Genomic DNA, 12,263 nt, shown 5'->3' with positions numbered 1-12,263 from the left:
TAAATGTTTTACTGTACTTCTAACATAGTGTTAAAAGGAAAAATACTAAATGCTTTGGTTAAATTATTACTGATTAACCTTCTTGAGTGCTCATTGAGAACTTTTTGAGAAAATAATAAATCCTTTAAAAATGCCTTATCTTGGGTGCCTGGGTGGGTTAGTCAGTTAAATGTCCAACTTTTGATTGCAGTTCAGGTCTTGATCTTAGGGTTGCAAGTTCAAGCCTTGCATTGGGCCCTGTGCTGGGTGTGAAGCCAACTTAAAAAAATGCATTACCTTGACAAATTAGTATAGTAAAAGTATGGGCTCTAAAATCAGACTGTTATCCATATCTAAGACCCAGCCCTAGTTTTCTGGCCTTGGACAAGTTACTTAACCTCCCCATACCTCAGTCGTCTCATCTGTCAGTTGCGGTAGTTATTGTACATACTTAAACAGGGTTATGAGAATTAAAAGAAGTGATAGGTGTAAAGCAGAACAGTATCTGGCAAATAGGAGTACTCAGAATATTAGTTATTATGTCACATGAAATGATCTTAGAACCTGTGTATGTGTGTGTAATCAGGCCTATCTGAAAGAAATTTTTAAGTAAAGTTAATAGCTTTTTTGCAAAGGGGAAGGTTTTAACATAATGTACTTCAGTTTAAATTGTAAATTGTCAAGCAAAACTTTACAACATGAACCACTTCCAAATTTCTGTTCTTAGAAATGGATATTCCTAGTGTAAATTAAAGACCCTTTCCTTTGATGATTTAGGATTAAGGGCTTTTAGATGTGAGAGTGACAGTCAGTAGTTTAGCACAGTGGTTGAGGGTATGATTGATTCTGGAGAGAAGCTGGCTGGCTTGGAATCCTGTCTCTGCTGTTCTTCAGCTCTGTGACTCTTGGTCAAATTACTTAGCTTTTCTATACCTGTATTTTCTCAGCTGTCAAGTGAAGGGAATACCTACTTTATAGGATTGTATGAAGATTAAGAATTAAAAAACTTTAATTTTTTAAAGCACAGGACATCATCTGGTATATACTAAAATACTCCTAATATTATATATTAGTTATTTTTGGTAATTTGAAACAATGAAAGCATTTGTGCCCATATAGTAATACTTTATTGGTGAATATTGTCTAATCTCATGTTAAGATGACAGAAGTTGAAAATTTTTGCAAAATCTTATTCTCTGCATTTTAGTCTCTTGGACCTTGGTAGGTACAAGGAATTATGTCTTTTGTTTAGCCCGTGTATACTTTTTTAAATGTCTAATACAGAGCCATATAAGTATTTTTTTAAGTGGGGGAAGGTCAGAGAGAGGGAGGGAGAGAGAATCCCAAGGAGGCTCACTTCTGTCAGCGCAGAACCTGGCATGGGGCTCAATGCCATGAACTGTGAGATCATGATCTGAGGCGAAATCAAGAGTAAGACACTCAACTGACAGAGCCACCTATGCATCCTTGAATTTCTATTTGTAAGAGAAATAAAGAATCTGAGTAAATAAAAATATGCAAATACTTCCACTAATAAAGAAGAAAACACACAAAAAATTCTTATTATTCATTTTCATCTTCCCTTCATCACTGTTAGATGTTAATGGAAATATAAAAGTGCATATAGAACTACTGAAGAAATTTGAATTTTTTCCTTCCTTTTTAAAGGAAAAACTTAGTGTTGTGATCATTGGTAACGAAGGGCATATTTCGAAACTTCTCTTAACTAAACTGTCTACTTTTCTGGCCTAAAACTATCGACCCTGATGTTTCATCCACCTTCTAGTTGAGGGAAAATTGAGATGGGCCAACTTCTCATCTTTTTTGCACTATAAGCTGTTTATGAGCAAGATCTGTATTGTTTTTTAATTTGTATCCTTTACAGTACTTTATTTAGTACAATGCCTTACATGTTTGAGAAACAGTATAAATATATGAGATGAAAAAGGGAATGATAAAGTCTTAAGCTGGGAGTTTTTCAAGTACAACATTTGCATATAGTAGAGGCTCTGCCCTTTTAGATACAGGAGGTACTTTTTAGAGAAAGGAATTTGAAAAGGTTTTTGAGTTCACTCCTTGCAGTACATGACAGTAACTGGATGCTGTTACTGTGGGAGGGAATTTCCTTCCATTTTGGTTACCGTATTAGAATGTGAACACTTTTTGTACAATTTATATAATTCCTTTACATGTAACACTGACAGATTAAAGGCAATGGTCACATATTCTTGGTTTATAGTATATCATCCCTGGTAGAAATATCTGGATAATTTTCTTTCCTTATAGTAGTTTGACATATTATCGAATATATGTGAAGTGCCTAATTGTGAGCTGTGGAAGAGTGTCCACATGGGAAGTCTAACAAATAGCAATTTTACAAGTGATTTAACATCTACCTTTTCATGCCACCTGTCTGAGTACACATTTTACATCTACCTTTTCATCTACCTCCTGTCTGAGTACACATTGTCAAAGGCAGAATCTAATCTTTGTTTGAACCTGTGCCTGTTTAAATAGATCCCTAATCAAATATAACCAATAATATTATGAAAGTTAAAAATTTTTCTGCCTAAGAAAATAAGAAACTAAAAATCAGGCCCTAATCTAAGGATTTTTAGTTTCTAAGAACTAATACATAAAACTTTTTAGCCACATGGCATTTTAGGATATCTAAAGTCTTGTTTAAGCTTCAAGCAAAGCAAAGTCCTTTATCCTCCCCCGGGTTGTGCAATCTTCCAGAGATAGGACTTCCAAATAAAACGCAAAGCATTGGGATCTCTTTGAACGTAGTATCCCTTTTCATTTCTTCCTTCATAAAATGTGATCATTTGTTTTTGAATTAATGTTTGGTAGAAAGATTCTGAAAGTAATTGCTTGAGAAAAACACATTTATAAATAGAAATATTTACATTAACTAAAGTGAAGAATACCGACAGATTACTACATTGGATTCCCTTTCCTCTTTTTGTCCAGAACAGGCACTGCTCAGTGGAAATATAGTATGAGTTCTATATGTAAAAGAGGTGAAAACTAACAAGTGAAATTTCATTTTAATAATGTATTTAATCCAGTATATAAAATTATTTCAATATGTGATCAATATAAAAACATTAATTAGATATTTTGTATTCTTTTTTCATACTAGGTCTTCCAAATCTGGTGTGTTTATGTACTTTGAGCACGTCTCAGTTAGAATAGGCACACATTAAGTGCTTAGTAGTCTTGTTAGACTGTTTTATTGGACAGTGCAGATCCAGAAGATGAGTGACATTTGAAGGAATCATTTCATTTATCCACTTTTTCCCTCCATGTTCACTATTGATAAATGTTAAATTTTTGGCTGAAAGTACTTATTGTGGAAACGCAGGTATTTCTGAAACTTGTGAAAAATAAAAATCCTGACTCTTCACTATTAACATTTTGGGGTCTGTCATACCAGATCCCTTAGATGAGTAGCTACACGTAATTTTTTTTTTTTTAAACACAAGTGTGACTGTGTTATATATAATCCATGCCATATATAGGGGCACCTGAGCAGCTTAGTCAGCTAAGCCTCCGGCTTCAGCTCAGGTCACGATCTCACCGTTTGTGAGTTCGAGGCCTGCATCAGGCTCTGCACTGACTGTTCAGAGCCTGCTTTGGATCATCTGTCTCCCTCTCTTTCTGCCCTCCTTTCCTCACACACTCTCTCTCAAAAAAATAAATATTAAAAAAATTGGTTCAAGACCTTAATATTTTAAAATTTATTTTCATGAGTGCCTATAGATTGACTTTTTCTTTTTAATGGCTGCATAATCATTTATATAGATGTACCTTAATTTAAGTCTTCGCCTATTAATGATCATTTAAGTTGTTTCCAGTTTTCTAATTGTAAGCAAAGCAATATGCATAGAAAATGTCTTCCCAGGTGTGTATAAATGACAAGTTTGTGGTGTTGACTTTCAAAATATGATTTCTCAAGTCAGATTATCCTTCAAGAGTTGTGCCAGTTTACATCTCTGCCAAGAGTAATGAGAGCTGCTCTTTCCCAATGAATTTTTACCAATGCTTTGAATGAGAAAAACAAAAGATAATCAATAAGTCTAATAGTAAAAAACATCTGGGTTATTTTGCTGGCCATCTGTTTTGCTCTTTTTGTGAATTACCTGAGTTTTATTTAAGTCCCCTCTCCCCATATTCCTTCCCCCTTTTCGTTTGTCTCTTTCTAACTAATTGTAGGAATTCTTTACATATTGGATAGTCATTATCTGATGTATAATGACTAGTGTTTTTCCAATTTGTCATTTGCCTTCCACCTATGTATATGATATCACCTGCTCTGCAGAGGCTTTAAAATTTGTCTTTTATAATCTTTGTGGCTCATGCTCAGAAATGCCTTCCTCACCTCTAAAGCATGGTCTCTTTAAAGCTTTTCTAGTACTTTATGGCTTTATTTTTATTATTTACCCCTTTGATTATTCTAGAAATTATTTTGAGGAGTGGTGAAATACGAATTCATCTTTTTCCCTAAATGGCTAGGTGCTATCTCAACACTTTTCATTAGTCTGCCTTCTCACTGCTGATTTGAAATTCTTCTGAAGAAGTATTATAAGTGAATGGTAAAGACTTACTAGTTTTATGTGGGAATTTATTAGTGGAATTAGTAGTCAAATGGAAATGAATCTGGATTCAGTTGTATGTCTTTTATCTTTGGAAACAAGTTCAATTTAAAACTGTTTGACTTATATTGAAAATCAAGCATAGCTTATAGATAATGTTGTTTTTTGATGTCTTATTTATTTCTGAGAGAGAGAGAGAAACAGCATGAGCAGGGGAGGGTCAGAGAGAGAGGGGAAATACAGAATCTGAAGCAGCCTCCAGGCTCTGAGCTAGCTGTCAGCACAGAGCCCGACGTAGGGCTCAAACCCACGAACCGTGTGATCATGACCTGAGCCGAAGAAGTCGGACACTTAACTGACTGAGCCACCCAGGCGCCCCTCTTTTTTTTTAAATTGATAATGTTTAATTAATTTCCATTTAATCTGGAATCCAAACTCCCTGAAGTATAACTAAATATTTGTGTGCATTCTGTATCATTCATTCATTCAATATGAGGCTCTGTTTTAGGCATTGGGTATATAGCAGTTAATGAGATAAAGTTCTTGCCCTCATGGAGTGTGGACTCTATCAAAGGAGATATACAAACAAGAAATAATATATAAATGTACAAGATATTTTAGGATTGTTTTAAGCAGATTGTTTGAGAGTTGTAAGTGGAATAACAAAGTGATATGATGGCAAGGGAGAGTAAAGATGAGGTTTTTTGAGACTTGAAAGATGGGAAAAGGCCAATCATGTCCATGTCCACAAAACTAAGACAGTAGTAATGACAATGTAGAGATTCTGAGGGGTGGGGAAGCATAGTATGTTGCTTTTCTGTGTGCTCCGCTTGTTTATCCTACTACAGATTTTTCATTGAAATTTGTTGGCAGATTCTTTAGTCTCAAGTCCTTTTGTGTGCTCCAGTGACATTCTGTGTTCATAGCATTTATACTACGTTATAATTATTAGCTTGTCCAATTCTACCTGTGGACCATAGTTCTATGAAGTCAAGAACTTTGTCTTTTATCTCTATATTCTTAGTATCTAGCTGCATACTCAGCAAATGTTTGCTACAATGAGGAATTACAAACATAATTAAGGGCAGTCTGTTATCATGTGCTTTGGATCCTGTTCTCTCCCATCATTCAGGAATCTTTACGTTCTTATTCTAATATATGCAAACTGTCTCACCTGGGTTCTTCTCAATATTTAATCAAACTCAAACCTTTCCAATCTTAAAAAGCTTACAAAATACTCATATTCTGTCTCCAATTATTCCATGATCTTTCTCTCCTTTACAGCTACACTTTTCAGAGTTTCATTTATTTCATTGTCTTAACAACTGCTTGCTCTTGAACCTGCTTTAATCGGTTTCCAGCCTGATATTATCAGTGGACCTTTTTCAATTCTTAACTCATTTGGCCCCTGAGTAGTGTTGACATTTAACTTTAATTCTTTTACTGTTTTCCCTTAGTTTCCACGTCATTGCACTCTCATGGGTTTTTTTTCCCCTACTTTTCTGTGGGTGCCTTCTTGGTCTTGGCAGGCTTATCCTCTTCTGGATGGCCACAGAATCCTGGAGTTCTTAAGATTCCAGTTTTTGAATAACATATATCAGTAAGTGATATTCTAATTCTGCCATAGTTGATGTCCTTCAGAATGATTGTCAGTGTAGGAAAATGATATGCAGATGCAAGATAGAAAAGATTAAATAAAATCTTATAAGAAAATTAAATTAAATTAATAGTCCTGAATTGGATTTTGAAGTATCAGTATGAATTCAGAATGTATTTCATGTTAAAACCATTTCCCTCTCACCCTTTCTACTTCAGTGGCCTAGAAACAATGACTAACTCACAATGAATGCCCAGACTGTGGCTTGGGAAAACATTTCACATGCAGAGAACCAAAGCTCCTTGGAGAAATGGCTAATTCTGGATCTGGGGAGAAACTATGGAAGAAGAGCTTAGAACGTTTTGCTATATAACAAATAGCAAGAAGTCATCAAAGACTACTATGACTAAATGACAAGGACACAGGAGCCAGTTTGAACTGGCTTTTTCATTTCCCAAAGATGGAACAATTTGAACATCAATAAAGATAATACCTGCAGTATATTGAAACCCATTCATATGTTTGGTACCTGAGTTTATAAGTGAGGCTGAAAAAAAAAAGAAGAATAATTAATTTTTCTTAAGAGGATTGTAATGCATCCAGTGCTTATTTTGAAAACTGGAAAATAATGGAAAAGAGTCAAGCATTTATTCCTCTCGCTTATATAAGGGCTCACTGGCTAAGGAAATAATAGATGAGGAAAATTGCTCTTAATAGAGATATTCCAGCTATTAAATAAAGACTGATAGGATATTATCTTTTGGCAGCCCTTAATGAAGCTAATGGGTTTAGGCATTGATTACCCTCTAGTAACTGCACAAAAAGAGACATTTTCCTCCTGATAGGAAATGGCATCATTTATGGAATGATCTTACCAAAAAAACCCTCAGGCCGAAATATGACCAAGGCTCTTGATCTAACTCTGAATCTGTAGAAAACAAGAATATGTTAAATGTTACTACAGGGATACAAACAAATTCTAGCCTTAAGAAAACTTTACACAATAATCCCATTTCTTCAACAACTATATTGCAAAGGTAGAAGATGGAAAGACTTCCCCACAGTCAACCAAGTATCTCTTCCTTGCATAACTTCTGCATAACCTCTTTCACAGCACAACGTTATTGTGAAGTGGTCTGATTATAGGCATTTCTGTCCCATTAGACTGTATGTTCCTCAAGACCAGGGAATGGCCTCAAACTTCCTTTATTTCCCTTGCATGTAACATGGTACCTGATGGGGCGCCCGGGTGGCTTAGTCGGTTAAGCGTCCGACTTTTGCTTGGGTCATGATCTCGCAGTTCGTGGGTTCGAGCCCCGCGTCGGGCTCTGTGCTGACTGCCAGCTCAGAGCCTGGAGCCTGTTTCAGTCTGTGACTCCCTCTCTCTCTGACCCTCCCCTGGTCACGCTGTCTCTCTTTCTCTCTCCTAGAAATAAATAAAAATATTTAAAAAAAAAAAAAAAAACAACAAACATGGTACCTGATGTTTTGTGCACAATCAATCAATAAATATTTCCTGTGCAGATTTGAATTGGTGACTTCAGTGGTCAGTAATACTCATCTTTGATCTTTAGTTCTTTTGATTAGGAAACTGACCGTTATCATAACATTTCCATATTTGCCTTTTACACTTTTGACTGTTTGGAGAATAATGGACTTTTCTCCATGTTTTTAGTGACTTTAAGATGGTGGGCTTATTGTTATCTACACCTATTCTCCCCACCCACCCCCATGGAAATTTTTGTTTTTTCTAATTATAAAAGTCATGTGTTCTCACAAATTCAAACAAAGTAGCAAAGTGTAAAAACAAACTAGAGCCTTCACTGTTAACCAGAAATATCTTTTTATCCATTTCTTTCTCTCCTCTCTCCCTTCTTTCCCCACCCCCATTCCCCAAATTTCCTCTTGCTGGATTGAGCCCAGTGTCAGTATGTAATAACCTTTGTCTCTTATTATAGTTTTTTATTTTAGAGTCCATTTTGTTGTTATAACTTTCTTTTGATTTCATTTGCATGGAATATCTTTTTCCCTTTCTTTATTTGCAGTTTGTATGTGTCCTTACATCTGAAGTGAGCCTCTTGTAGACAGTATGTAGATGTGTACTGTTGTTGTTGTTGTTGTTTTTAACCTATTCAGCCACTCTGTCTTTTGACTGGAAAATTCAGTCCATTTACATTTAAAGTAAGTACTGATAAGTATGTACTTATTGCCATCTTATTAATTGTTTTCTAGTTGTTTTGTAGTTTGCCACTGTTCCTTTCTTGCTTCCTTCCTTGGTGGTTTGATGAATTTCTTTAATGGTATACTTAGATTTCTTTACCTTTTGTGTATTCGCAATAGTTTTTTGCTTTGTGGTTACCATGAGACTTGTACATAACAGCTTGTATTTAGAACAGTGTATTTTAAGTCAATAACAACTTAAGTTTGATCCAGTTTTAAAGTTCTTCATTTTTACTCACTTCTCCCATGTTTTATATTTTTGCTGTCATATTTTACATCTTTTTATCTTGTGTATTCCTTAACTAAGTATTGTAGTTATTTTTACTACTTTTGTCTTTTAACCTTCATACTAGCTTTATAAGTGATTAATCTGCTACCTTTACTATATATTTAATTTTCCAGTGAGATTTATTCTTTCATGTTTTCTTGTTACTAATTAGCACCTTTTCTTTTCATCTTAAAGAAATTCCTTTACTCTTTCTTATAAGGCCAATTTAGTGATGATAAACTCCTTTAACTCTTGCTTGTCTGGAAAACTGTCTCTACTTTGCTTCTGAATGATAGCTTTCTTGAGTGTCCTGGGATGGAAGTATTTTCTCTCAGCACTTTGAATATATCATGACATTCCCTTCTGGCCTGCAAAGTTTCTGCTGAACAATCTGCTGATAGTGTTATTGGGATTCTCTTGTGCATAACAAATTGTTTTTTACCTCCTACTTTTAGGATTCTCTTCCTTTTTAACTTATAGCATTTTGATTATAATGTGTCTTGGTGTGAGTCTTTTGGGGTTCATCTTTTTTGGAACTCTCTGAGCTTCCTTGATCTGGATGTCTGTTTCCTTCCCAAGGTTAGGGAAGTTTTCAGCTGTTATTTCTTCACAATTTTCCATAAGAGGATATGCCAGTATGCATCCTGCTATGCATACTGCTTTTTTTCTTTATCCAATCTGCTGGGTATCTCTTTCTACATCAGTAAATATTGCTGCACATTGTCATTTTGGGGACTGCATAGGATTCCTTCTTATTAATGTATATTAATATAACTAAAACAGTGCTGATGAACATTATATTTATAATTATTTGTAATTATTACAAAAAATGTCAGTATTTTTTAACACATCCATTTGTACATATATGTAATTCTGTCCTAGATTAGAGGCAGGTTTGTTAGGTCAAAGGTTGTGTTCATTTAGAATTTCTATATGGCTCTGCCACGTTCCAGAAAATTTTGACGTGTTTTCATTGCTCCAGTAGTTGATTAACAAGGCTTTATTATATTTGAAGTCTTGTTCATCAGAGCTTAGTCCTAGTCTTCAGATAAAGTAACTCTTGTTCTATTTCTTTTTTTTTTTTTCCTCTTTTCTTGAATTATTTATCTTCTCTGTGGCAGAAGTAGGGACTACTAAAGTTGTATAAGATGCAAGGTCAGGAACTGGACATGAAGTAAAATAAACACAGAGTAATATGTGGTTATCTCATAGCAACTACTGTTACACCTAGCATATTATCATGAGTGTTTTTGAACAAACAATGTGCAATGTTTTACCTCTTACGTCCTTGGTATATATATATACAGAAGTCCTACCTATAAATGTCATCCTCTTTATATCTGCTTGAGGGAACTAACATAATATATTATTAACTTCTTAATAATGTTTCAGTCCTTACTGATTCATTTCCCAGAAGCCTCTTGCAGAGGAAGGAACATGTGATTTGAAGTCTGACCTCTATTCTGATTTCAGCTTTGCTGCTTACTTAGTTGTATGTGAACCTCATAAGTTTTCTGGTCTTCAGTTCATCTGCAAAATTGGGGTATCTTTGATTGCTATCTATCTTAATGATTGCCCTAAGAATTAAATAAAACATCGTATGTGAAAATATATCATGGCTAGCATATATTAATAATTCAGTATTTGTTCCATCTCTTTCTTTTGTGGCATGCAGTGATACACAGTTTTTTTAGATATATATTTACTATCATGTATACTGTTGCCTTCACAGAAATCTTCTCTACATATACCCTCAGAGTCTCAATTTTGCCAATCGTCAGGGTTCTGCAAGAAATATAACCGTGAAAGTACAGTTCATGTATGGGGAGGATCCAAGCAATGCTATGCCGGTAAGAAGTGTTCTTTACTTTTCCTGTTCTTCACNTCTGAGCTGGCAGTCAGCACAGAGCCCGACGCGGGGCTCGAACCCACGAACCGCGAGATCATGACCTAAGCGAAAGTCGGACGCTTAACCGACTAAGCCACCCAGGCGCCCCTAATATGATCTTGTAAACCAAATTTCTAACTGTGTTACTTCCTGTAAAGATAGTATGAGTTTACTTGAAGTGTTTCTTTTGAAGTATTTTTTTTTAAATTCCAATAAATTAATATATATTGTCATATTAGTTTCAGGTGGACAATACAGTGATTCAGCACTTCTATATTGAAGTCTTAATTATTGAGGACTTAGTATATGCTAGTCCCTCCCAGAGATACAAAGATGAAATGAATACCGCTTGTAATCTAGAAGATATGAGATAAACACATAAAATTCTAAAATAGTGACTTTCCAGAGAGGATCAGAACAGAATCACCTAGGTAACTCTAACAAAGCACAGATATGTTTTTTCTGCTCTTGTTATCTGTGATTCTGATTCTTCTTTAGAATGAGAGGCCAGGTAAGGGAGGTGGAAAGTGATGGGTAGTATATGCAGTTATGGTATAGGTCGAAAATGCTCCCCAGGTGATTCTAATATGTATGATTCTTCCCATCTTTGTTAAGAAACTCTGGTAATAGTGCATATTACACTTACCTAGGGAGCTTTTAAAAATACCAGTGCTCAGACTGAATTTTACTCCAATTAAATTATAGTGTCTGGGGGTGAGAACTAGTCAGTCATATATCAATATTTTTATATCTCCTAAGGGATTTCATTTTGCAGCTAATATTGAGACCCAAGGTATATGCTAGGTATTAGAAGATTACTATAGGGATTCAAAGGCATAGGTGTACAGAGGTAGGAGAGAATGTCTTGCTGAGGTAATGGGTAGGTGTTACCTGGAGGAGGTATATCTGAACTAAAACCAGAGATAGTTAAAATGTAGATGGCATTGGGTCTTAGACAGCCGAGAAAGGAAAGCAACTCAAGTTGGAGAATGTCCTTCCACAGAGGTGCAGTAGTGGTGAGTTGCCAGTGAGCCAGAGCAGTTTAAGAGAAGTCAGAAATAGTAGATTGAGGCCAGACTGGAGAGGTTCCTGACTGCCCAAATTATAATTTAGGATATGTAGAGCACTAATAAATGCAAGTTCCATGAAAGTAGATGTTAAGCTCAACTAAAGTTAGTAACATATGGAATAGTAGCACAATTGTCACTGTAGATGGTTAGCCTCTGAGAACCTTAATGGAATGAAAATGAGCTTACGAATGGGTGCACTGTTAACAGAGATTTATTTTAGCCTTCTCTGTCACTCATTAAATCAAGTTCTTCTGATTTTCTACTTACTAGGAAAGCTGTATATTTTCTTTTTTCCCATTGCCTCAGTTTTATCAGCATGTATATATCTTGACAGCAGTGAGCACAAATTACTCATCTTTGTATTTTTCTATGGCTGCTATTTCAGATCTTTGCGTATAATACATGGTGAATAAATATTTGCTAATAAGTCAGAATTTATTTTTGAGGTTTGGAGTTAGCATTTCATATTCTTTACTAGTTCTTTATTCCTGCTGCAAGAATGAATATACCATCACAGTTGATGAAAAGGTACTGGATTATGAAAATAGATGCTTTGTTACATGTGAATTATCATATGAATTTGAGCTTACGACAAATGTAGTATATGTAAGAAAAGCTGTTTCTGTTGTTTGCCTAACAGATT

General features: G+C 35.1%; 1 protein-coding gene across 2 annotated transcripts in view; it reads left to right on the top strand.

Annotated features, from left to right (window-relative positions):
* Positions 1–12,263, top strand: part of DOCK7 (dedicator of cytokinesis 7) — a 212,361-nt gene that overhangs the window by 95,956 nt on the left and 104,142 nt on the right. For both annotated transcript variants that reach the window (XM_077768102.1, XM_077768100.1), the window contains exon 15: positions 10,395–10,512. In XM_077768102.1, the coding sequence (XP_077624228.1) occupies positions 10,395–10,512 (118 nt within the window). The remainder of the gene's footprint in view (positions 1–10,394; positions 10,513–12,263) is intronic.

This window comes from Crocuta crocuta, unplaced genomic scaffold, assembly GCF_008692635.1.
Source record: "Crocuta crocuta isolate KB4526 unplaced genomic scaffold, BGI_CrCroc_1.0 scaffold85, whole genome shotgun sequence".
NCBI lineage: Eukaryota > Metazoa > Chordata > Mammalia > Carnivora > Hyaenidae > Crocuta > Crocuta crocuta.
This window is presented reverse-complemented; position numbering and strand designations above follow the sequence as displayed.